Below are 26,758 nucleotides of genomic sequence, written 5' to 3' on the forward strand. Positions count from 1 at the left end.
CGTCGCACCCCGCCCACTTCACTCGCCGGCTCGGGTCACGTGTACAGGCTGGCGCAATGGCGGCGCCCATGTGAGGAGACCTCGGCAGGTGAGGGGGAGGCGGAGAGAGCGGCGCCAGACCCGCGTCCCCTCGCGGTTCCGAGAGAGGCGGGTGGGGGGGGGGAGCGGAGGCGCGTGGCCTGAGTCTCTTATGGATTACACCAAGGTGTTGTCCAGTGTTTCCCAACCTTGGGCCTCCAGCTGTTTTTGGACTACAACTCCCATCATCCCTAGCTAGCAAGACCAGTGGTCAGGGATGATGGGAATTGTAGTTCAAAAACAGCTGGAGGCCCAAGGTTGGTGCAACGAAGGCTTCTCTTTCTCTTCTTCTACGCTCCCAAAATGTTGAATTTGTTGTTTTTTTTATAAATTTTTTATTAGTTTTCCAATTTTTAAAAGACACAACAAGAACAACATACAAACAAACACATAAATTCATAATTTCTTAACCTCATTTTCATAAGCCTCTTTTCTCGGACTTCCCCATACCTTCCCCTTTTTGCATCCTTTTTTTTTTTAAACAATTATTGAACAATTCATTCTCCTTTTCAATTTCACCCTAAGTCAAACAAGATGTGCCGCTGTAATTCTACATCTTCCTCTCCCTTAACATTTTAGCACTCCTCAATTTTATAGTAGCTCTTAAGATATATTTTAAACTTCTTCCAATCTTCCTCCACAGCCTCTTTCTCTTGGTCACGGATTCTGCCGGTCATTTCTGCCAGTCCCATAAAGTCGATCACTTTCGCCTGCCATTCCTCCAGCATGGGTAGCTCTTGTGTCTTCCAATATTTTGCTAGAAGAATCCTTGCTGCCGTAGTAGCGTACAAAAAGAAATTTTTATCCTTCTTCGGCACCAGCTGGCCGACCATACCCAAGAGAAATGCCTCTGGTTTTTTATGAAAGGTGCATTTAAGTACTTTCTTAATCTCATTATAAATCATTTCCCAGAAGGCCTTAATCTTTGAATTTGGTTTACATGGAAGTGGAGTGTCCATGTCTCACTTGCCTGGTCTGGTGCCAAGTTTGTTGAGTCTTCCTGCCAGTTTTCCTTTCTCCCGCATTTGGATCAGAGCTACAATAGGGCACCCCTCTGTGTTGGGAAAAGATCAAGCCATGTAATATGTGATTGTGTTTTTCATAGAGTCATTTTGATGATGATGATAATAATAATAATATATTTGTGTACTGCCCTATACCTGGAGGTCTCAGGGTAGTTCACAGAAGAAAATTAAAATATAAAACCACCACATATACACTCTCTCTCTCTCTCTCTCTCTCTCACACACACACACACACACACACATAAACACATATGCATACTACACCAAGTATGTGTACATTTGATGGTAATATTGCAAGTGTATTATGTTCATGAAACTACCATTTTGAATTCATTTAACAGGTAATCTACATGATCTACTTCTGACTGCCTTATTTGTGTTCTGAGAATTTTATGAAGTTGTTTTCTTTGAACAAGTCATCATAAAGCACTAAAGAGCAAAATGAATAAGAACCTGGATTGTTTTCTAAGGACAGTGAGACAGCTGCAGGCATGTCATTATGCACAGAGTGCTTTTTCTCGAACCACAAGGAGAGCGTTTGCACTGGGGGTTGATGGGCCTAAAAGTGCTGCACACAGTATTTACCTGAGGCGACTCCTGTCTTATGCATCTCCTTGCCAGCTGCAATCATCTGTTAGATTTTTTTCTCAAGGTACCCTAAGTATTAATGCAGACGGTACCAGTGCAAATGAACAGAAAACTGCTGATGCCCTCTTAGATGACCATGTGCAAGGCCCTGACCTAATGACTGTTGCACCCACCCAGCTTCCATCTGGTTTCTTGGGATCCCCAAAGGAAGTCAGAAGTACAGTGGAAGAAAAGGATGAAGAAAACACGCCCCAGCAATTCTTTAAGGACCTTCAAAAATGTACATCTCCCAGTGATGTACTAGACCTTGCTTCAAAATTTCCAGACACTCCAAAGTACGCCAGTAACTGTCTTGCCACTATGTGGACGCTCACAAAAAAGCTCTCGGAAGATCAGAAACATTATGAGAGACAGTTGATGTTTGAGCACCCTCAGTTTAGCCAGGTCTGTCAGTGTGTGATGCAGGAGGCCAAATACATGTGGCGTGATGACTTGGCATACAGCCTGCTAGCTGTGGTGAAACTGGGTGTCCCACAGAACACCCGGTTGGTTCAGACCTTGCTGAGAGTATGCCAGGTAAGTCACAGAAATTCTGTAGTCTTCCACTGAACATAAGGGATGATTATATAGTAGTGAATTGAGCTCCAGACTTGTCAATGGAGCCATTCATCTGGCATGGGCAGGGAAACTCTAGCAAGCTAAACTAATGATTTTATAATGAATACTTTGGTTTTCAAAGTTCTCCCACATACATTCTCATAATTGGGTAAAATAGGTCATAGAGCAGCCCTAACGCTCATTCCTTTTCCAACTCTATCTGTTACCTCTGAGGCACACAGTCTTGTGAACTCTGTTCTCTGTTCTCCACCATAGGAGAATGAGAGAACCACATAGCAGTTGGCATAGCAGCCCTGTGAAAAATGCAAGGTGGTGATGTGGCACTGCATGTTTGTGATTCTTTCCCCATAGCAGTAGAAACTTGCCAGATACACAGACCATCAGAGGCGTGGCAAGCCCTCCTGGTGGACAGGGTATTGCTGAAGGCTCCTGTTAACTTCTTCATGTACATTTTGCACACGGGAATTTCCACATTGTAAGAATTGCCATACTTACAGTTTGAAGAACACAACAGTAAATAAGGAGTAATCGCACCAAACAAGTACACTTTGTTAATTTGACGTAATTGAGTCATGGTAAAGCTGGAGTTGAAAATGCATTTGTTTAATATTTGTTTAAATGGTAAAATTTGGAATGAATAACTGTCCTTGAGGCTGCAGTTCTCAGACGTACTTCTGAGGAGACGTGTTCCCTTTACGTGAAAGATTGCTGAAAACCGGGTTTTCTTGTGCTTTGAATAGGAACGTCTCAATGAATTTGATGACCGGTGTCTCTCCGTTGTTGCAAACACTTTGCAAGGAATGGAAAAGTCCAAGAATGTGGAAGCTCTTCAAGTTGGATTGCAGTAAGGAAAAACAATACATTGACTTCTAATAGGCATCATGCTTGTAATTGATAATAATTACAAAAACCTTGCTGTAAAGTCACCAGTATATGGATCACACTGGCCAAGGCATCCCTGTTCAGAAATGGGCATAGCTGACATACCAAGCAAGTTTTGGAAGTGCCCTCCTCGTCACAGAGCTCACCTAGGCCTCTAATGACAGTAATGGATCCAGGAGCAACCCCAAGCTACATAACTGTTCTTTCTTTAACTTACAGTGTGTGATATGATCAGGTGGCGATGCCTGGGAACAGATAAGGCAAGCACAATACCAGTCCCCCACTTAAGATCAGTAATGTGTTTTCTCTCTCTTAATGTTTCAGAAACAAAATGATTCATCTAAAATGCCACATTCATATACTGCCATTTTTAAAAGGCATTTCCAAGGAAACTGTCTTGGTTCTAAGCCTGTGTCTGTCATCCTTAATGGACTGGATGAGAGTGAGCAAATTGAAATTTAATTCAGACATGACAGAGGTGCCCTTGGTCAGTTGGAAGGCCGAACAGGGAATTCAGCCTGTGCTGGATGGGGTAACACTGAAGACGCAGGTTTGCGCTTTGGGCAGGCTCCTGGATTCAGCCCTGAGCATGGATGCTCCAGGTCTCTTTGGTGGCCAGGAGTGCATTTGCACAGTTGAAGCTAATGCTCTGGCTGCGACCGTTCCTTGAGATGTTGATTTGGTCATGGTGACATACGCCTTAGCTAAATCCCATTTGGATGACTGTAATGCACTCTATGTAGGGCTGCCTTTGAAAAGTGCTCATAAACTTCAGCTGGCTCAAAGAGCTGCAACCAGATTGTTGAATGGGGCTGGTTACAGGGAGCATACAACTCCCTTGTTATAACAGTTGCACTGGCTACTAATTCTTTCTGGGCACAATTCAAAGTGTGGGTTACAACCTATAAAGCCCTCTATGTTTTAGGTCTAAGCTATCTGAAAGATCGTATTCTCCCAGTTTCTATAGTCTTTGGGCAATTTCCCACCCCAATGTTTTTAGATGCTTTTATTTTGCCTAGGACTTGCCGATCAGAAGGTCGGCGGTTTGAATCCCCGCGATGGGGTGAGCTCCCATTGCTCGGTCCCTGCTCCCGCCAACCTAACAGTTCGAAAGCATGTCAAAGTGCAAGTAGATAAATAGGTGCCGCTCTGGCGGGAAAGTAAATGGTGTTTCTGTGTGCTGCTCTAGTTCGCCAGAAGCGGCTTAGTCCTGCTGGCCACATGACCCGGAAGCTGTACGCCGGCTCCCTCGGCCAATAAAGCGAGATGAGCGCCGCAACCCCAGAGTCGGTCACGACTGGACCTAATGGTCAGGGGTGCCTTTACCTTTACTATTTTGTCTGTAAGCCATCTTGAGTCCCTGTCACAAGCAAAAGGCAGGGTAGAAATAAGTTGTTGTTAACTGTCGTGTATGCTTCTGCCCATGTCACATTCTTTTTCCAAGCTGATTGAATCCCTTGCTCTTTTCAAAAAAACAGATTACTGGTGGAGCAGAGAATCTCCAAAATCTCAAATGTGCTTATGTTGCAAAACTTGATGAAGGGTCTTGGGAAGGATGCACCACTCAAGCTTAAGACAAAACTGGAGGTAAAAAATGGGAGTTATTAATTCAGTGTATCCAGGTATAGGGCCATAACCGTTGCTGCAGCTCTGCTTGCATAATGGACTTCCTCTGTGCAACAGAGCTTCCTCTTCCACTCCTGTCCCTTCCAGCCTGCTTACATCCTCAAAACCCATGCCAGAGGGTTGGGAGACCAACTGGGAAAGATTTTTTGGGGGGAGAGGAAATGGAAACACTGTTTCACAAGCAAAACACCACTGGCACGGCATTAGGTAAAGGAAGAGGTATTTAAGTCATTCTACGACTAGAAGCTTGTATTAGAAGCAGTCCCCAGTGTGATTCCCACACAGCCACACCCTGCAGACCACAACACATTTTAACAATGGAGGGAAAGGCTTCCATTACTCTGAGGGTTTTGAGAGTGGTATCATGTAATATAAAGAATCCATTTATTTCATATCATATTAACTCTCGTAATTGCAGCTGTACAATAGAAGTAAATGCAATATTGCCCGAAGCTCTTTTTCAACCATTTTGAAAGAAAGCAACACATTCTTTCTCTCTCAGTGTAGAAAGAAAGGGGAAAACTGATAAGGAATTGGATATACAGTGGTACCTCGGGTTACATATGCTTCAGGTTACATACGCTTCAGGTTACAGACTCTGCTAACCCAGAAATAGTGCTTCAGGTTAAGAACTTTGCTTCAGGATGAGAACAGAAATCTTGCTCCGGCGGCAGCAGGAGGTCCCATTAGCTAAAGTGGTGCTTCAGGTTAAGAACAGTTTCAGGTTAAGAACGGACCTCCGGAACGAATTAAGTACTTAACCGGAGGTACCACTGTTGATATCTGTTCCTTTTTTTAAAAAAAAAAATTCTTGAAGACACGGACGTTTTAGACTTGGAAGGATATGATAATGTTTTTGGGTGGCATGCATATTTGTGGTACGGTAAGGCTAAAATTTATAAAGCATTTAAAAACCATATTGTCAGGAAAGCATTGTTTAATGTCTGGATGAAATATAAAGATTTATTGGAAAATAAAACCCCAAGGTGGCTTTCACCTATGGAAGCAAAGGCCCTGAAAAAGCTTAATATGGAATCTAATTGGCCAAAATATTGGGAAATTTTGGAGCAGGAGGGAGACAAAGTGAAATTGCAGAGTTATGAGAAACTTAAGGACAAGGTGCGAGACTGGTTACATTATTTTCAAGTAAGAGAGGCCTATCATTTAGACAGGAAAATTGGTTTCCAGGTGGAAAAATCAAAGTTGGAAACAGAATTGTTAGAACCCAATGCTAAGATACTGTCGAGAATGTATAATCTGCTGTTGAAGTGGAATACTGAGGATGAAATGGTAAAATCGGCTATGATAAAATGGGCACAAGATGTTGGTCATAATATCATGTTTGTTGACTGGGAAAAGTTGTGGACCACCGGTATGAAATTCACGGCATGTAATGCCTTAAGAGAGAATATTATGAAAATGATATATAGGTGGTACATGACCCCAGTCAAACTTGCAAAAATCTACCATTTACCCGACAATAAATGTTGGAAATGTAAAGAAACTGAAGGGACATTCTTTCACCTTTGGTGGACGTGCCCAAGGATTAAGGCTTTCTGGGAGATGATATATAATGAACTGAAAAAGGTATTTAAGTATACCTTCTTGAAGAAACCAGAGGCCTTTCTTCTGGGCATGGTCGGCCAATTGGTGCCAAAGAAGGACAGAACCTTTTTTATGTACGCTACAGCAGCAGCAAGAGTACTTATTGCAAAGCATTGGAAGACGCAAGATCTACCCACCCTGGAAGAATGGCAGATGCAAGTAATAGACTATATGGAACTGGCTGAAATGACCGGCAGAATTCGAGATCAAGGAGAAGAGCAGGTGGAAGAGGACTGGAAGAAGTTTAAAGTCTATCTACAAAAACACTGTAAAATCTTTGAATGTTGAGGACATTGAAAAGGAAAAGAAGGGGTTCTAGTGACTGAGTTAAATAAGAGCACAAAGGGAGGGATCAAGAATCAAAATGAACAAAGATTGAGCTTGCTGAACTAATTATTACATAGAATACAAGATCGGGAGGCGGGTGGAAGTAAGGAAAATAAGGTTTTGAAGGTTATAATTGGAAAGTGAGGTTTTTTTATGTTAAAATCTCCCTTTTTTCTCTTCTTTTTTTGTCTATGTTTTCTTTTTCTTTTGTAATGTTTCTGAAAATTTGCTTTTTTGTTCTTTTTTGTGAAAAATGCAATTAAAAAATTATTAAAAATAAAAAATAATTTTTTTTATTGTTTTTTTCCACAATTTTATACATTTTAACTTAACCATTTCAAACATTAAAATACAAGGTTCTTTTGAATCTTTGGGCCCCCTTCCCTCCCTCCATGGGTTCCATGTTTAAGATTAAATTTGCTGCATCTTTTACCCTTATCCATCTATTAAATATCCGTAGTTATCATAAGCAATTCCACATTCCAAGTGTCATTACATCCCTGCTAATGATTTTAACCGTTTACAGGGGTCTTTAAATTCATATCAAATATCCTTTATTAGGCATAGCAAACCACACATTATCAAACAGACATCGTATACAAATTGTGCATATTAGGACATTGATATTTCTGTCTCATTCAAATCTGTTTTGTTTCAGAACAAGATTTTGTATCACATAGACCAACTTACTGTCCCAAATGCTCAGCACATGTTCACCTTGCTGGCTGAAATGAATTACCGCTCTGTTCCAATCCTGAATGCCTGCAGTAACAAAATAATAGGTAAGTCAGAAAGAATGTAAGAATTTTTGTCTTTAATTTTTTTTAAAAAAAATCTTGCTTAAACTAAAGGAGGACAACAGTTTAATAAGAAAGTATGGAGAGCAGAGCCATCTGCCAAGGAACACAAAAAGGAGAGAGAAACAGCGATTTGGGATAGTCAAAGGAAAACTGTTCTCTGCAACTCTGCATGTCATTATAGCATGTCTGAATCTGTCCAGTTGCCATGGTTTGAGAGGGTTGGTCCAAAATACAGTGGTACCTCAGGTTACATACGCTTCAGGTTACAGACTCCGCTAACCCAGAAATAGTACCTTGGGTTAAGAACTTTGCTTCAGGATGAGAACACAAATCGTGCTTTGGCGGCAGCAGGAGGCCGCATTAGCTAAAGTGGTGCTTCAGGTTAAGAAGAGTTTCAGGTTAAGAACGGACCTGCGGAATAAATTAAGTACTTAACCCGAGGTACCACTGTAATATGGACCAGGATCCAAGGAACTATGCAGCTAATTCTGTGCATCCAAGTGTGTGGTGGGTAGGGCTCAATTTACTTTGTAACTGCATCCCCCACTATCACATGACAAGCAGAATTTGCAACCGAGGAATGTTTTAAGAACGGTTTGTTGTATGGCATGGCTTCCGCTGTTCAAAGGAGGAATATCAAAAAAACTCCTGGGTTAACTCTGGTCCCTTTTATCATCTTAAGCAGCTCTTTGGTTCCATTACCTTTATGTTTTGCTGTGATTTTAGGTGACATTTCTTTTAACAAATGAAATACATACTTCCATCTCAAGGGTTACTTCAATGCAGTTTGTGCAATTTCCATTTTTATTTTTGTGTGTGTATCAGAGAATATCCCTGGAACTCCCTTCCGGCGTCTGCTGAATATTTTGAGGTCTTGCAAAGACCTCTTGTACCGCAACAGCAAGCTTTGTTCTGCAATAGCGGATTATGCAGCATCCGTCTTCTATATGTGGGACACAAAGCAGGTAAACTTTGGGATAACAATATTAATTTGCACATTTCTGGCATTTTAAATAGAAAATGGATGCCAGTATGGAGCTGGCTGTAGACTTCAGTAGTTGTAGTTCTCAAACTGCATTCATTCAAGCGTTAACTTCTCAGCATTTTGATTTACATGTAATGATAAGTCATGGTTTATTAAACTGGTTTATTGGATTGTCCAAACCTGACCCAGCAGCTTAACCATGGTTTATTAACCACGAAGAAGCTTATAAACCTTGATTTGCATTAGCTGTGGCTTTTTGTTAGGGCCGAGGGTGGCACTGTGGGTTAAACCACAGAGTCTAGGACTTGCCGATCAGAAGGTTGGCAGTTCGAATCCCCGTGATGGGGTGAGCTCCCGTTGCTCGGTCCCTGCTCCCGCCAACCTAGCAGTTCGAAAGCACGTCAAAGTGCAAGTAGACAAATAGGTAAACGGTGGCAGGAAGGTAAACGGTGTTTCCATGCGCTGCTCTGGTTCGCCAGAAGCGGCTTAGTCATGCTGGCCACATGACCCGGAAGCTGTACGCCAGCTCCCTCGGCCAATAAAGCGAGATGAGCACCACAACCCCAGAGTCGGTCACGACTGGACCTAATGGTCAGGGATCCCTTTACCTTTACCTTTTTTGTTACCTGCAAACATGGCTGATATCTGCTGGGATAATCTTAAAATAATCCAACTCTGAATAATGAGGCCCTGACACCAGATTCACCAGGGCAGCCTGACAGTAATCCAATTCATTGCAACAATCTAGTCCAGATTGTGTTTACTGGCAATGCTGTTTTGCAGAGCAATCCCAACCCTTGATCTGCTTGCTTCTGCTAGTGAGGGAGGTCTGGCATCAGCAGGAAAGCCCTGCCAGTGAGGAGTGCCCCAGTGTTCCCACCCAAGAGGCAGGTGGGCTTAAGCCACCTCCCGTGGTCTTGCTGACAGCAGCAGCCTGTGGAATCCCCCTGACATGAGGCAAGACTGAGCCACCACGTGACCTGCTGGTTCCGTCTTACGAGGGCAGCATGCGCAATCCAGGCGTCTCTGCTGTGTCAGCTAGGGTGCTGGTGTGACAAAGGGACATTTTCCCCTCGCTCCACCCCGCAACCTGTCCTGGCCAATGTGAGCACTGCTGCCAACTGGAATTAGGATTGCATCTTTAATCTGATGTTCCAAAATGAAGGGGGTGTGTCTAAAATTAGATATAGGGGGCACAGCAGAGGAGGTGGTGGGAAATTAAGGAAGCCATAAGCTGGGCAAGAATGTGCATTTGTTTCAGTTACACCTTTTTCAGCTGAATATAGTTTTATATTAAGTAAAGTCTTCAGCCCAGTTGTCTCAGTAGCGCACTTGATATATGCATATTATGCTGACTTCTCTTTTGATTTCAGGTGGTCCTGTTTCTTTCTGCCTTTGAGAATGTTGGCTTTCGACCCGTTGATCTGATGGATGCGTTTGCTGAGAAAGTGACGTCTGATCCTGAATGCTTAAGCATGAGGGATCTTGTGACCGTTCTGCGAGCCTATTCTTCTCTCAACCACACCCCCAAAAGCCAAAATCAGGAGTAGGTTCTGGCTTAGAAAGTTTATTATTGTGTTACATGGTAGCTAATGGAGAAATTTAGCCCAGATAGCAATATCATCATATGCCACAGAATTACCATATTTTTCGCCCTATAGGACGCACTTTTCCCCCTCCAAAAATGAAGGGGAAATGTGTGTGCGTCCTATGGGGCGAATGCAGGCTTTCACTGAAGCCTGGAGAGCGAGAGGCTATCTGCAAGCCTTGGGAGCCCGGTGGGAGTGCCCGCCGGGCTCGCAAGGCTTGCGGGCAGCAGTCTGCAGCCCGAAGCACAGGGCACTCTCCGGAGGGTGCCCTGTGCTTCGCGCAGATGTCCACAAGGCTTGCGGGCAGCAGCCCGAAGCACGGGGCACGCTCTGGAGGGCGCCCCGTGCTTTGCGCAGATGTCTGCAAGCCTTGCGAGCCCGGTGGGAGTTGCCGCCGGGCTTGCAAGGCTTGCAGATAGCAGCCTGTTCTGGGGGCTGGGGGGGGGAATAATTTTTTTAAAATTTATTTCCCCCCCAAAAACGAGGTGTGCCCTATGGGCCAGTGTGCCCTATAGGGTGAAAAATACGGTAACCCATCCAATTCTTCAAATGTGATGGACATTGGCATGATGGCTTAGGCCAGCCTTCCTTCCAGATATTTTGGGCTAAGACCATTGGCTGTGCCTATAATCAATCGCAGCTAGGAATGGAACCTTCGTATGAATCAGCTCTGTGTGGATTTTAGTGGCCGTTCAGGAATGGCTGAGGGTGCCTCTGGTGTACAAAACTGTATTTCCTGTGATTGATACATAAAATTAAAGGCATATAGGACTGTCTGCCTCTTAGAAGTGTCTACGTTGTCATGGGACTATCACATCACGTAAAAAGATGCAATTAGGGTGACTTGACTACCTAAACAAAATTTGGGACCTGGTTAATATTAAAACAGAAGCCCCCACTCTTGTACAGAGCAAACAAACTCACAAGTATATAAGATGGGGCAGGCTGTGAAAACTAAGTTGCTCTTTGTACACTGGAATCAGTGGAAAATTGCATTTCCATTAGAAAATGGGAACTTGTATCTGTCAGATGAAAACTCTTTGTGTGTCTGTGTGTAGCATCTGTGTCTTGTCAGCCAGTCATATTTATTAATTACATAGCTCTCTATATCTGTAGTGAGGCAGAGTATATTGTTAATTAAATCGTGAATTTGTGCTTGACAGCATTTTTTTCTCACATTTTGAAGGTTCCTTGAGGCACTGAATAGTGTCTTGGATAAGTATCTCCCCAAGATCTCTAACATGGACTTACTGAAAGCTGTATATTCGTTCTGCATCTTAGGATACTTCCCCCAATCTGCACTTAAGCAGCTTCTACTAGATGAAATCCTCCACAGTCTGGTAGCAACAGGTCAGATATTCCTCTTGACTCATATACTTCCTCAAATGAAAGCTGACGCCACAGCTTTAGATTGTGTATGAATTGTATTATTTGTTTGCAAAATCAATACTGTGTTTAGAGTTCCTTAAATTAGTCATATAATATAAAAGTGCATTAAATGCTCATTTTGCTTTCAGCAGAAAACAACTGCTTATAGTGCTTTGGTATATTAGTTTTGCAGTTTTATTCTCTGTGCCCACGTAAGAAACAAGGAAAGTTCCAATGCATTTTTATTCTATCGCATTAGGGTGCTTGATTTGCCACTGTGGGTAGCCTCAAACAAAGCACAATAGTTTTGTTTCCACAACGGAACAACCCCCCCCCCTCCACATTATTGTTAACTAATTTAATGTGGGTGACAGATGCCTCAATAAACAAAACAGGAATTCAGTGATCTACAAAATGTAGTTTTCCATGGGTAAAAATCAGATGGCTAAAAATCAGAAACTTTTTGTCAAAGAACACTTACCATCAGCTGGAGAGAAGTGGCGGTTGTGGTCTGGTGCAGGGAGTTGGGACAGCCGAGGGAGGACATCGCTTTCTTCTCCCCCAGCCATGCTGCTTGCTGGAGCTCACCCACAGGTGCAGCCAATCACAGGCGAGCTAGGGGGCACGGTTGGGAGCAGACCAGAGGGAAGACTTCTTCCTGCTGGTCCAGTCCCTGGCGATAAAAGCCAGCCATGCCCAGGTCTCAGCCTCCGTCATTGCTGGATTCCCCAACCAACCCTCCCAATCTTTATGCCCAAGGATACACCGGCAAGCCCTGTGTAGGACTTCGCTATTAAGTCCTCAGCCGCTGTATTTGGGGTCAGGTAGGGTCCTGTCATCAGACTAACAGCTTGTCTGAGCATTTTGCCTCCCTCACAGCAACTGTCATAGCTTTGTGGGGGATAAGGCATTGGGTTCGATCTCTAGTTTAATTGGACAGGGGGTGCTCTCCCCACTCTGCTCTTAGGGATCAGCGTATCCCCTTAAAGGGATCCTGTGGGAGGTGCTTCTGTCCAGACAAGAAAATAGGATGCTGATGGGCCACAGCACCCCGCATTGGTCATCTTGGGGGGGGGGGTGTCACCCTGATTTGGTGTATGCCATAGGGCGATCCTTACCCTTGGTTAACCCTGCCACATCGACCAGCAGTCAGGATACACACCCAGTGCCCATGCCAAAACCTGCTGACATCTGTAATCAATAAAGTTGGGGCTTGTTTAAATCCCAGTTCGTCCTGTGTTTACTGCAACTATTTTCTGCCTCGGTGCCACCATCTGCAGCTCCACTGCAGCTGGGCTCACAAATCTGCCTCCCCCCCTTTTTTCTTTGCACTGTACATCATTCCCGCAGTAAGTAGGCATCACTTATTTCCCCCAGAATGCAAACCTCAAGATAAAATGCAGTAGAATAGTGGTAACTATGCAGTTGATGCCACTGAGTTGTTTTGTGGTGGGTTGTTCATTTTTGCAAGCTGTTTTGGATACTGTTATAGATAAGCAGTCTAAAAAGATTTTTAAATAAATCAGTTCTCCCACTTCTCCTTTTATAAAGCGGTATCCCCCTCCTTCCCCTGTGCTAGTTGCTCACTCCCTACCTGATGACCAGGTATCCTATAGCCTCTGGATGGTATTCATTTTTTAAAAAAAATAATTTTTTATTAGATTTTCCACAGTGATAACACAAACCACAAAGCAAGATGATACACAAAAACAGAAAAAGAAAAAAGGGGGGACAATAAACAGATAAACAATAACAACAAACTTAATTATTCACAAATCCAACCTTTTAAACATCTTGGTTGACTTCCTCAAATCTCTCCCTTCTCAGTTTCCTTGTAATTAAAGCCTCTGGGTGGTATTCACCTACGTTTTACTCAGAGTAGAACCTATTGAAATTAACAACCCTGGCTTAGTCCTGTCCCTTAATTTCAATGATTCTACTCTGGTAAAACCTAGATGAATACCACCATGCGGTCTAGCCACTTGTATATCTTGTAGGGCATTAGAACAGATTTATTTCAGTGAAGTCATGTAAAAATATTAAACTACTGTTCATCAAGACTTTTCCTGCTACAGAAGAACTGTATGTTAAGGTTGTTTGAAAATAATATTGCTGTTTCTTTTGTTTTCCCCAGATGGCCAGAATATAGAGCAGAATGAAGTAATGCTGCATACCATAAATGCTTGTTTAGAACTCGATAGGAATTGTTGCACTAAGCCAGCAGCCTTATCGGTGAAGGAACTACCATCAGCCCCTACTTTTAGTTTTCCTGACGTTAAGGAGGTTCTGCTTTCACTGTTGGGAGATGAAAGTCTGTTTCGAGCAAATGTACCAGTGATTCACGGTTTCTCTCTAGGTATGGGAGAACGCATTACGGTTACTGCCTTTATAAAATAATGGCAATTTGCGGAAAACTGTGGAGGGCAAATTGGGAAGAGAGGAACGACGAGCACAATGAGGCACTTGGCTTGAGCAGAAACGTGCCAGTAGGAGCTTTGTTGTGATCGACGGTTGCATGATTAAAGTAGATTAAAGCAGTTTGTTGTCCTAGCACAACAAATCTAACAAAGAATCTTGACTTCTTGCAATCTAGAAAGTGACCAGGAAATGTAAAGTGTGGCCCGAAATGAATGTTTGATGGGAAGACAAGTAAACACCCCACAAGATAATCAGCATGAATGGTATCGTCTCTCCACAAACAGATTAAAACAAATGCTCAAAAAAGACCGGAGATAATTTAACCACCACATTTGCGCATGCAAATCAGGATGAACGCTGGTCATCTGGTGGGGAGAGATGGTTACTTCTGCTAATTTCAGTGGGCCAGAAAGAGAGGAGCTGAGGCTCAGGTCTTTCTGGAAACGGTACCTTCTCATCTGGAAGCTCTTGCCCTCTGCCAAATCCCTCCTGAGTGTGGGTTCTGTTGAGATTCCTGCATTGCAGGGGTTGGACTAGATGACCCTCTGGGTCCCTTCCCGCGGTACAGTTCTTTGATTCCTTTCTCAGCAGTGAGAGAAATTAGCGTTGCGTATGCCAAGATGCCATTTTTATCCATTTGTGCACCTTTCATTTCTGGATAAAACCATGGCATTGGAAATAAGTGCTTGGGTTGCACCTGGCACAAATTAACGCCACTCCATGGTCTGAGGAAAATATCCAGCATGTGCTGGATTGTGGCTCATATCTGCAATTTCCCTTTTATTCCATTTAAACCTGCCTTTCTCCAGGCTGCTGCAAGAGTTGTAGTTGCCTTTATTAGTGGCTGTAAAAATTTATAGCCCTGATAATGTATATTTGGTATAACTGTTACTAAAACACTAATGTTTGCACATTTTCTTTTTACTGCACATTTCTGAATAGAGAGCAATCTTGTAACAATTTATTTTATAAGAATGTAATATTTTCCCTTTTTTCAGATTTTGAAATCTTAATGGATGCAGAGAAGGGAATAGTGATACCAAATGCTGAAGTGACGGATAAGTCTGACATTCAAAGGTACATTTAGCTTGAGTACAGGGTTTCTTTCCATTTTTATTTCATGGGCTTTTCCCAGCCTCAACTGTTTAGCTTTCTTAATCTTCAAAGACATGAAAAGTTTGTTTATTTGCATGGGTGGTCCATATATTTTAGTGAAGAGGTTAGTCAGAATGTGCTGGAAACATAATTTCAGTGGAGAGCTATAACAAACACTTTGCCTTATTTTCTGGCCTATTTGTATTACAAATGTATTTACTAACTATATCATAGGCACTTGCTCACCTGATAGTTTGTGGCAAGGAATTTGAGAACTAAAACAAAAATGTGAGGCTTTGACAACCCCCCACTGGACAGTCTCAAGAGTGCCTTGCGAGTCAGAAGTGGTGACGTGTTTTTTAAAAAGAAAATAAGCTATAAGGAGTATAGCATCTAGATCAAGGGAAGTAATAGTGCCACTGTATTCTGCTCTGGTCAGACCTCACCTGGAGTACTGTGTCCAGTTCTGGGCACCACAGTTTAAGAAGGACACTGACAAACTGGAACGTGTCCAGAGGAGGGCAACCAAAATGGTCAAAAGCCTGGAAACGATGCCTTATGAGGAACGGCTAAGGGAGCTGGGCATGTTTAGCCTGGAGAAGAGGAGGTTAAGGGGCGATATGATAGCCATGTTCAAATATATAAAAGGATGTCACATAGAGGAGGGAGAAAGGTTGTTTTCTGCTGCTCCAGAGAAGCGGACATGGAGCAATGGTTCCAAACTACAAGAAAGAAGATTCCACCTAAACATTAGGAAGAACTTCCTGACAGTAAGAGCTGTTCGACAGTGGAATTTGCTGCCAAGGAGTGTGGTGGAGTCTCCTTCTTTGGAGGTCTTTAAGCAGAAGCTTGACAACCATATGTCAGGAGTGCTCTGATGGTGTTTCCTGCTTGGCAGGGGGTTGGAATTGATGGCTTTTGTGGTCTCTTCCAACTCTATGATTCTATGATAAGCGTCAATGTAATTGTCACTGAACACGCATGCATACGGGCCTTCTGCCCCATGATCCTTGTTTCAGTACACTGTTAGCTGCAGTGTCCTTCCGACTAGTGCAGCCAAGTTCATGACTATTGTAGACATCATTACTGCTTCTCTTGGTTATAGGATAGCCGTGCTGTGTGCTCCTGCGTCTGCGCTCTGTTTTGCATCCAAACATCCCCGAGGGAGGTTGGCCATGAGGATGAGACACCTCCGTCTTCTGGGCTATCGCGTGATTCTGGTAAGAGAAGCCAAAATGCTGCTCCATCAGAAAACTTGGAACTCTGTTAATTTTAGTAGTCCTGAACAAGCTGTAAGAAAAATTTGAAAACAAAACAAGGTACGGGTGACAATCCAAGCCCCCGTGTGTATACACCAAATCACATAAAATGGGGAACACCCTGTGTGTCTGCTGAGAAAATCCCACTGTCTCTCTAGCTTGTGCAGAGACCCTCCCCAGATCCTGAAGGCTCCTGCCCCTAACTGCAAGCCCAGGCGTCCTCTTCAGGCCCTGGGCACTGTCTCATGAGTCAGAGCCTTGTTGAGTCTGAAAGCTAACACACAGGGAACCTTCCCAGCACGTCAGCTGAGCTGGTCAACGAAGCGCCTCTGTCCTTATTTCCCCTAATATTTGCACAGCTGACAGTCAGGGAAGCGGCTGAGGCTGCTGCGCTACCCCGGATGTCAGCTGTTAGCCAGGGAGGCTGAGCAGTTCAACAAAGCCCTGCTGCCCCTCCGGCTTGTGAGGAGACTCTCTGCGGAGCCCAAAGAGGACGTCCTCTTGAGGGTGCTCCCCATTTCTGGGTACTTGACACCGTGTATGTGTGTGGTCGTGAGCAAACAGAATGCATGCAAATGAGGAGCTGCCTGTATTAATTTGTGTCTCTGCATAAAAGCACTTTTATTTTTAATACCCGAACCCCTGTATTCACAGGCTTTGCATAAACTTCACAATAAGAAGGCAAAGTGTTTATATTGGTTTGGAACATGGCTTGAATAGATATATTAATTGATACAGTGGTACCTCGGGTTAAGTACTTAATTCGTTCCGGAGGTCCTTACTTAACCTGAAACTGTTCTTAACCTGAAGCACCACTTTAGCTAATGTGGCCTCCCGCTGCGCCGCCGGAGCACGATTTCTGTTCTCATCCTGAAGCAAAGTTCTTAACCCGGGGTACTATTTCTGGGTTAGCGGAGTCTGTAACCTGAAGCGTATGTAACCCGAGGTACCAGTGTATATTAATTCTTGAACTTTGGAAACATGAGCGTACATGCAGACAATTATGCTGTTTGTGGAGCAATCCAAGCCCCTTTTCTACCACACTGGTGGGGTTCCTCTGCCCAGCTCAGCTCTACTGGTGAAGGAGCTCCGCCGCACTCGCCAAGGGCATGGGTGGGCAGATGGTGATTTCGCTGCTGGTAATAGCCAGCGAAAGCTTCTGCAATGAAGCCTGGGGCTGGCAAAGAAAAGAATGGGGCTGGTGTGAATGGCAGGGCTATGGATGCAACAGTGGCTCCGGCCTGCCACTCCCAGGTGGGAGATTAGGATTCCTGCTTTATTCTTTATATAAATCACCTAAAATGTACAGGTCTTTTGTAATTTGGATGAAAACTGACATGATTTCATTCTTCCTTTTTTCTGTTCAGGTTCATTACCAGGAATTCCAGAAACTGAAGAAAGATGAGGCAGTTGAGTTCTTAAAGGGAGAAATATTTTCAACAGAGGCACACTTGGTTTCTGATTAGAACATCCAGGATCACTGTTTAAATTAATATACCACATTGCTTTTTTTCTTTTTCTTTTTGCATTTTAAGAAAATAAATGAATAAGATTCCCTCATTGCCTGTCCTTGCCTTAGAATTCTGTTGACTCAGATTTGTTATAGACTGAGGAAGGATGAATTTCTTTGCCTCTGGTAGTATTTATCACTTTTGAGTCCTCACTGTTTAGCGAAGACTGGAGAAAATATATTTCAAATAAATAAAACTAATCATCAGTTGCCTCCATCCTTAGAAAGAACTTGGCTGTGAAACGGTACATTCTTATTTATTGCCTAACATGAGACTTTAAGGACATAATCCTCTAGCTTCACAGAGAATCGTAGAATTGGAAGAGACCCTGAGGCTCATCCAGTCCAACATGATGATATTTTGGTGTGGTCCTTTGAGAGTAGAGCAGGCTTCCTCAAACTCGGCCCTCCAGATGTTTTGAGAGGACAGTTCCCATCATCCCTGACCACTGGTCCTGCTAGCTAGGCATCATGGGAGTTGTAGGCCAAAAAGATCTGGAGGGCTGAGGTTGACGCAGCCTGGAGTAGAGCATCAAGAGTTCACAACAGAGAAGTGCCTGGGTTCGAGTCTGGCGAGAAGCCTTGCTACTATATGCAGGCCTGTTGGATGTGATTCTCTGTATTGGGTGAGAATGTGTTCTGCATATGCTCAGAGACACTCACTATATTGCTGCTTGACATTCCTAGTATTTAAGGTGGGCAATTGGTGGCAGAACTTGCTTTTAAATCCCAGGCTGCTTTGTAAGACTACATAAAATTGGACTCCAAAATAGATAAGTAGGTTCTTCTCTGTATTGGGTGAGAATGCGTTCTGCATATGCTCAGAGACACTCACTATATTGCTGCTTGACATTCCTAGTATTTAAGGTGGACAGTTGGTGGCAGAACTTGCTTTTAAATCCCAGGCTGCCCTGTAAGACTCCAAAATAGAGAAGTAGGTTCCCAGAAAGCGCACATGGGGACCCATCAAGACCTGTGAATTGCTTCCCTGGGCTGCAGTCCCACTGGGGCATATATGTGACTCTCACAGCTGCTTGGAAGAGAGGATGAAAGCATGGCTCTCTCCTGCCTGATCACCACGTTCCCAGTGGAAGGGACAGCAATAACCACCTGGGGAGACCCAACCCCATTAGCACTGCTTACGTGTTTCCCGTGTGTGCACACACACGACCACCCTTTGATGTGGTGTTGGGTATGCAGTGACTCCCACGTGGTGTTTGAAGGGAGCCTTTGCCCAAAGTGATTCCATAAATGGTCCCAAAAGGAATGTATGATGCTTCACAGGGTCATGTTTGCAAGCATTACGTAGAATCATAGAACTGGAAGGGGCCCAGGGGTCATCTAGTCCAACCCCCTGCATTGGGCATCTCGTTCAGATTCATCCTGAGTGCACTTCATTGTGTGATCATTGAAATGGGAAATACAACCCTGCAAACCGCCCCCCCCCCCGGCACGCTTGGTTTTGAGTACATTTTCTGAATTCTACTGTGAACTGAAAGTTGTCAACCTCTTGTGCTATATTATCTGCTCACCACTAATATCCATTGTTAAAAGGCTTGAAAAGCTGGTTATTGGGTATAAAAAGATAATAAGAACTGTGCCACATTTTTAAAAAAGACAGATTCAAAGTTGGGCACTGCAGTATCCTCCCTCCCCCCAAAAAACCCCACCACCCCACAGATTCTTCTCATTACCATCCCCAGGTATATCTACCTGAGACTACTTTTGATGCATCTTCATGCTGTGATACGCAGGTTCACCCAAGATAATATGCAGGATATTTCTTTGGATGATTCCTCCCTAGCCAGTTATTCTGATCATAGGGGACAGAAACGCTGGTTTCCTTGCTATGGTTGGAATTACTGCTGAATGATCAAAGTAACAAGTCTGGTTTTTCAACACAGGTGTGTGTGTGGGGAAAGGATTAGGTAAATACTTGTAGTCTAGTAGGGGTTTCAGCAATAAAATAAATGCACATGTGTATTATAACAAATGAAAATAATGCATTCCTATTAACTGTACTTTGGTACAGAAGTCCTGATACAGAAAATATTTCAGCACAGTGGTCGATTTCTGTCTATAGCAGCTTGACTGTAGGTTGGGTTAGGCACACCTGGTTTTAAATATGCTTAATTGCACATAGAACTGCAGTCTTGCATGCCTGCATGGCATCAGGCAGCATTCCTAAGCTGATCACAAGAAGCTTTTAGCTCTTGTCACACATTATTTATGTGAACAATGAGAATGTTTTTGCAGCTCTGTGTGTGTGTGTGTGTGTGTGTGTGTGTGTGAGAGAGAGAGAGAGAGAGAGAGAGAGAGAGAGAGAGAGAGAGAGACGCATTGCAGCGGCAGGCTCTGCCCCCAAACTCTGCATGTTCATTGTAACTGGCCCACAGTTATCTTATGTTCATTTAGTTTCTATACAGGTAAAGGCTTATAGCATTGTGGCACCAGTATTTTGGAGCCCTGTTGGTACTGGAATCAGAGAGACACCTGCAACTGTAATATTCCGTTACCTACTGAAAATGTTTTTTGTTTCGCCACGCATTTTAAATTGGTTCATTTGGTATTTTATGACTTAATGGTTTTCATCTATGCTGCCGTGAATAATTGGTTTTATATATTGTCAGAGCTGCCTCTAGGTCCCAGCTCACAGAGGACCAACGCTAGGCTGTAGTAATGTACAAAAGTCTTTATTGAAGTTCAGTTTCCATTTCAAAGCCACAGCGTGCAGCCCTACGTCTTAAACCCTAGATCGGCGAAGTCCCGTCTGAGTCTCCTCCCCTATGACACCAGTTTAAGATCCTAGCCCTGCTCCACCTCTTACGCTGCTCTCTCCTCCTCTGGGTCCTCCTGCCCGCTGGGGCATTGCCCTTTCTGGACTCTTCCGACGCTGAGTCGCTTAGCTCCTCCCCCTCCCTCCGGCGGGCTTTAGGATCCGGTTCCCAATCCTCATTCTCTGCTGTCCCGCGCTCCTGTACATTTGAACTTGCCTCTCGTGCCAACCCAGTGACCTTCCTCCTGACCGTTATACTACTTCTGTCACTGCTTCCCTCTTCCGGGATACTGGCCGGATCTGACCTCCCCTCCGTTGTCTGACTCTCCGATGGAGGTGTGGTCAGCCCTGCCTTATCTTCTCTCCCTGGTGGGGAATGCACTGGCCCCGATCCTTGGGACTCTTCCCCCCCACTCTGCTCTGGTGGGGAAGCTGGTCCTGATTTCCAACTACTGCTCTGGGAGTCCCTGCTGCCCCCTTGCTCCTGGGGCGTTCCCCTTGGGAACCCCCTACCCCTGGCCACTGGCGCCCCCTTCTGTGAATCTTCCGATTCGCTGGAGAGGCTCATGGAATCCCTCGGTTCACTGTCCTCTTCTCCTACGCTCCCCTCAGATTCTTCCCCTTCGCTCTCCATCTCCTCTCTTCCCTGTGCCTCTGCTCCTGAACCCCTGACATATATGCTCTTATAAATACATTTTAAAATGTAAGATCTGAAGACTGCATATCCGCAACTATACATGAGAGATACACTACACTTTTAGGAACCCTGGGGGGAAAAGATGCTCCATTCATGGAATGGCACAGGAGCTGACTGAGTGAAGTTTGCACAATAGTACCACCATCGTATTTTCCAATGGGTTACACGTACAGGATATGAAATGTAGTTTATGTCTATGAATTAGCCCTATCTGTTCCTTTTGGCTATATAATCCCTCCTGCAAACAGGATCACTAGAGAGTTTCTGCCTTAAATATTTTCCATAGGAAGGCAGAATATAAATACTGAAATAAATAACAGAAGCCACAGTTTTAAGGCAACTGCACAGTTAGCCCACAAGCCCAGTAATCACAGAAGTGTGTCTCTAGATGCAAGTAACACGGAAATGAGTATCCAACTTAAGCTGTATTCCGTGATAGTTCCAGAAGTGGCTTTTACGTCATGTGAAAGCTCAGGTGTAATGTGGATATAATGTGGAGCTTAACAGCTAGGGGAAAGTCCTACTCCCTGCTGAATTACATGCAGAGCCAATATTGCACTGGATTTAAGTCAATGGGTGGAGACTGAGGGCAGATTGAAGTTTGTGGAGCAGCACCCCATTTGCCATGGGAATGTGTCCACTCTCATCCACTCCCACAGCATAAACCGGGAGGTGGGCATGTGGTTTCCTAAACCTAATCAAATTTGCAGAGAGTACTATCATTGATGCGGGTGGCGCTGTGGGTTAAACCACAGAGCCTAGGACTTGCCGATCAGAAGGTCGGCGGTTTGAATCCCCGCGACGGGGTGAGCTCCCGTTGCTCGGTCCCTGCTCCTGCCAACCTAGCAGTTCGAAAGCAGGTCAAAGTGCAAGTAAATAAATAGGTACCACTCCGGCGGGAAGGTAAACGGCTGCTCTGGTTCACCAGAAGCGGCTTAGTCATGCTGGCCACATGACCCGGAAGCTGTATGCCGGCTCCCTCGGCCAGTAAAGCTAGATGAACGCCACAACCCCAGAGTCGGGCACGACTGGACCTAATGGTCAGGGGTTCCTTTACCTTTAACTATCATTGTGCCACTTACAATGAGCTGTGTGTGTATCGGGATGCGCCAATCCTTCAGCACCTCTTTTTTGCTTTTGGCCCCCCATGTTTTGCAATGGAACAGCAGTGGATTGTTTTCTATTTTCTATTAAAGTTTTCTTGGTTTACAAAGGTATGCGCAATGTCTCTTTTTTCAAGTTCCATTTTCCATAGGTCAGTTTCATGTGTTGAGACGTTAGGGTTACATTAGGAAGAAAAGGGGGGGGGGGGAGAGGTGGAGGGGGAAAGGGGAGGGGGGGTCGGGAGGCGATGTTTCTCATTTGCCTAATGTATGTGTGGGGTTTTGTGTCAGTGTCCTTTGTGCGGGTTCTCTTTGCTATTCACTTAGAATCATAGAATCATAGAGTTGGAAGAGACCACAAGGGCCATCGAGTCCAGCCCCCTGCCAAGCAGGAAACACCATCAGAGCACTCCTGACATATGGTTGTCAAGCCTCTGCTTAAAGACCTCCAAAGAAGGAGACTCCATCACACTCCTTGGCAGCAAATTCCACTGTAGAACAGCTCTTACTGTCAGGAAGTTCTTCCTAATGTTTAGGTGGAATCTTCTTTCTGGTAGTTTGGAGCCATTGCTCCGTGTCCGCTTCTCTGGAGCAGCAGAAAACAACCTTTCTCCCTCATCTACGTGACATCCTTTTATATATTTGAACATGGCTATCATATCACCCCTTAACCTCCTCTTCTCCAGGCTAAACATGCCCAGCTCCCTTAGCCGTTCCTCATAAGGCATCGTTTCCAGGCCTTGGACCATTTTGGTTGCCCTCCTCTGGACACGTTCCAGTTTGTCAGTGTCCTTCTTGAACTGTGGTGCCCAGAACTGGACACAGTACTCCAGGTGAGGTCTGACCAGAGCAGAATACAGTGGCACTATTACTTCCCTTGATCTAGATGCTATACTCCTATTGATGCAGCCCAGAATTGCATTGGCTTTTTTAGCTGCCGCGTCACACTGTTGGCTCATGTCAAGTTTGTGGTCAACCAAGACTCCTAGATCCTTTTCACATGTACTGCTCTCAAGCCAGGTGTCACCCATCTTGTATTTGTGCCTCTCATTTTTTTTGCCCAAGTGCAATACTTTACATTTCTCCCTGTTAAAATTCATCTTGTTTGTTTTGGCCCAGTTCTCTAATCTCTCAAGGTCGTTTTGAAGTGTGATCCTGTCCTCTGGGGTGTTAGCCACCCCTCCCAGTTTGTGTTCCTTTGGTGGTGAGAGAGGTTGGGGTTGGCCTAGGGTGTGGTTGTTTGTTTGTGGTTGGCTGTGGTAAACCTTGTTTTCGTGTGAGTGGGGTGGGTGGGTGTTTTTGAATCAGGTTAGCCATATTGATTCATATGCTGTTGGTGGATTATTGTCGTTGTCTTGTTGGGCTGTGTATGTGATAAAGGGGAGCCATACTGGGGTGAAGGTATCTTCTTCTATTTGTCCCTGTGTCAGTTTCAATTTATTGCTTAATTTTTCAAGTAAGGCTGTTTCCCACCCTATTTGGTACCATTGGTCCATGCTTACTCCTGACAGGTCTCTCCAGTGTCTGGCTATGGTGTTTCTGGCTGCTGAAAGTAGATGGGTTATGAGTTCTTTGCAAGGAGGGAGCGACCATGATTAAAAGTGTGCAGGAACCTTTATTTTTTTATATATATATAAATATTTATTGAGATTTTTTAGATACAAAATGCAAAAATAATAAACAATATAGCATGGATCATAACACATTTTTCAGAACCTCTTTGGACTCCCTCACGTCTCCCACTCCCACTTACATCATTATAAATTTTTTCCAGCAATTTATCATCTTATTTATATTCTTAAATCTTGTTCAGTTAATTTAATCTAATCTCCAAAAATTTTATGTTTCCCTCAATCTCACTTATCATCAAGTTCAAATCTAATTCAATGGTAGGCAATTATTTATGATCTAGCATCCTTCTTAGCATTCAACCAAATTACAATACTTTTGTAAATAAATCTTGAATTTCTTCCAGTCTTCTTCAACCCTCTCTTCTCCCAGGTCTCGAATTCTGCCAGTCATCTCGGCCAGTTGCATATAGTCCATCAGCTGCATCTGCCACTCTTCCAGTGTGGGTAGATCTTGAGTTTTCCAGCTCTTAGCGATGAGTATCCTTGCTGCCGTTGTTGCATACATAAAAAATGTTCGGTCCTTCTTTAACACCTTCTGGCCGACAATGCCCAGAAGGAAGGCCTCTGGTTTCTTAGTGAAGGTATACTTAAATACCTTTTTCAACTCATTATATATCATTTCCCAGAAGGCCTTCACTCTAGGGCAGGTCCACCAGAGGTGAAAGAATGTTCCTTCATGTTCTTTACATTTCCAACATTTATTATCAGACAAATGGTATATTTTGGCAAGTTTAACTGGGGTCATGTACCATCTATATATCATTTTCATTACATTTTCCTTCAAAGCATTACATGCCATTTAAAATTTTTTATTATAAAATTTTTCATGAAAAACTCCAATCATATCAAATTACACATCACATATTTTAGCTTATTGGACCTCCCTCAACTTCTCTGACAATCATTCGTAATTCAAATCCTATCTTCACATTCCTTAATTTTAATATTGCCATTAAACACTATATTTCTGACCTTGTTTGCTTACTAGCAATATTCCTTGTATTTTCACAAAGCTTCTTTAAAACACACTAGCGTTGTACAGTCCTCACAAACAGTTTTCAAATACTCCGTAAATTTCCCCCAGTCCTCAAAGAACCTGTGATCCTTTTGAAATCTGATTTTCCCAGTTAATTTATCCAGTTCTGCATAGTCTGTTAGTTTTGTCCTCCATTCTTCCAAAGTCGGCACTTCTTCTTGTTTCCATTTTTGGGCCAACAGTATTCTTGCTGCGGTGATTGCATACTGAAAAAGTTTACTGTCTCTCCTATTTATGTCCATTCTTGTTATTCCCAGCAAAAAGGTTTCTGGTTTCTTAACAAAGCTATATTTTAGCATTTTCTTTAATTCATTATGTATCATCTCCCAGAACCCCCTTACTTTCTTACAATCCCACCACATATGCATGAATGTACCTTCTTTCTCCTTGCATTTCCAACACTTATTACAAGTTTTGTACATTTTTGCTAATTTTACTGGTGTCATATACCACCTGTATACCATCTTCATTACATTTTCTTTCAATGTGATACATGCTGTAAACTTCAGATTTTCATTCCATATTCTTTGCCAATCATCTATTTCTATGTTATATCCTAAATCTTTGGCCCATTGAATCATAACCACTTTTACTTCCTCATCCATTGTATGCCATTCCAACAGAATTTTATACATTTTAGAAATTATCTTGCAATCATTATTAACAATTTCTGTTTGAAATTTTGAATCCTTTTCTTTGTACCCTTTTTCTTTCACATCCTTTTTAAACATTTCACTTATTTGATAATAGTGCAACCAATCATAGACATGTTCTTTTACTTGTTCGTATGGTTTTAATCTCCACTTCCCCCCTTCCTTCACCACCAAGTCTCCATAGGTGATCCAGTCACTTCTCATATTAATTTTTTTGACACCTATAACCTCTAATGGGGATAACCAATGTGGGACCCCCATTTCTAGTATATTTTTGTATCTGTCCCAAACTTCCAATAGCGATCTCCGGAAGATATGATTTTCAAATGATTTATAACCCTTTTTCTTTTCTTTCCAAAGGTGCGCGTGCCATCCAAATCTGCTATCGAATCCTTCCAAATCCAGGAGCTTTGTATTTTTAAGTTTAATCCATTCTTTTAACCAGCAAAGACATGATGCTTCATAATATAACTTCAAATCTGGCAGGGCAAAGCCTCCTCTTTCTTTTGCATCTGTTAGTAATTTATATTTGATTCTCGGCTTTTTGCCCTGCCAGACATATCTTGAAATCATCCTTTGCCAATCTTTAAAAATCGCCGTTCCTTTTAGTATTGGTATCATCTGAAATAAAAATAACATCTTTGGTAGCACTAGCATCTTAATCATTGAGATTCTACCCCAAAGGGATAGTTTTAGTCTTCTCCATACTTCCAGGTCCTTCTTAATTCCATTCCACACCGGGACGTAGTTGTTTTGGAACAGATCGATATTTTTTGGAGTTAACCATATTCCCAAATATTTCACCTTTTTGGCAATTTCAATACCCGTTTGCTGTTGCAATACTTCCATCGTTGTTTTTTCCATATTTTTGGCTATAATTTTGGTTTTCTTCCTGTTTATTATAAAACCTGCCACCTCTCCAAATTTTTCGATTTCCTCCAGTATCTCGGCTGCAGTCCCCATCGGTTCTTCCACCATCAAAACTAAGTCGTCAGCAAAGACTTTAACTTTATATTGGTTTTGGCCTATTGTCACCCCCTTTATACTTTCATTTCTCCTTATTGAATCTAAAAAGACCTCAAGGACCAT

The 26,758-nt window shown here is 43.3% G+C and overlaps 1 protein-coding gene across 1 annotated transcript; it reads left to right on the top strand.

The window, feature by feature from the left end:
• The first annotated feature begins 31 nt into the window (after positions 1–31).
• On the top strand, positions 32–17,823 carry FASTKD2 (FAST kinase domains 2). Its single transcript, XM_079978430.1, has 12 exons — positions 32–88; positions 1,445–2,267; positions 3,050–3,153; positions 4,670–4,778; positions 7,408–7,531; positions 8,375–8,514; positions 9,908–10,080; positions 11,310–11,473; positions 13,626–13,847; positions 14,908–14,986; positions 16,110–16,224; positions 17,631–17,823. Exons 2-12 carry the CDS (start codon positions 1,545–1,547, stop codon positions 17,727–17,729), a joined length of 2,052 nt encoding a protein of 683 aa, XP_079834556.1. The 5' UTR covers positions 32–88; positions 1,445–1,544; the 3' UTR covers positions 17,730–17,823.
• The last annotated feature ends 8,935 nt before the right edge of the window (positions 17,824–26,758 follow it).

Source organism: Podarcis cretensis, assembly GCF_951804945.1.
Source record: "Podarcis cretensis genome assembly, chromosome: 1".
NCBI classification, from domain to species: Eukaryota; Metazoa; Chordata; class Lepidosauria; order Squamata; family Lacertidae; genus Podarcis; species Podarcis cretensis.

Coding starts and splice junctions, on each gene's coding strand:
- FASTKD2 (XM_079978430.1), top strand. CDS start 1,545: ATGAATAAGAACCTGGATTGTTTTCTAAGGACAGTGAGACAGCTGCAG. Junction 8,515..9,907: donor ATATGTGGGACACAAAGCAG/GTAAACTTTGGG, acceptor TTTTGATTTCAG/GTGGTCCTGTTTCTTTCTGC. Junction 16,225..17,630: donor TGGGCTATCGCGTGATTCTG/GTAAGAGAAGCC, acceptor TTTTCTGTTCAG/GTTCATTACCAGGAATTCCA.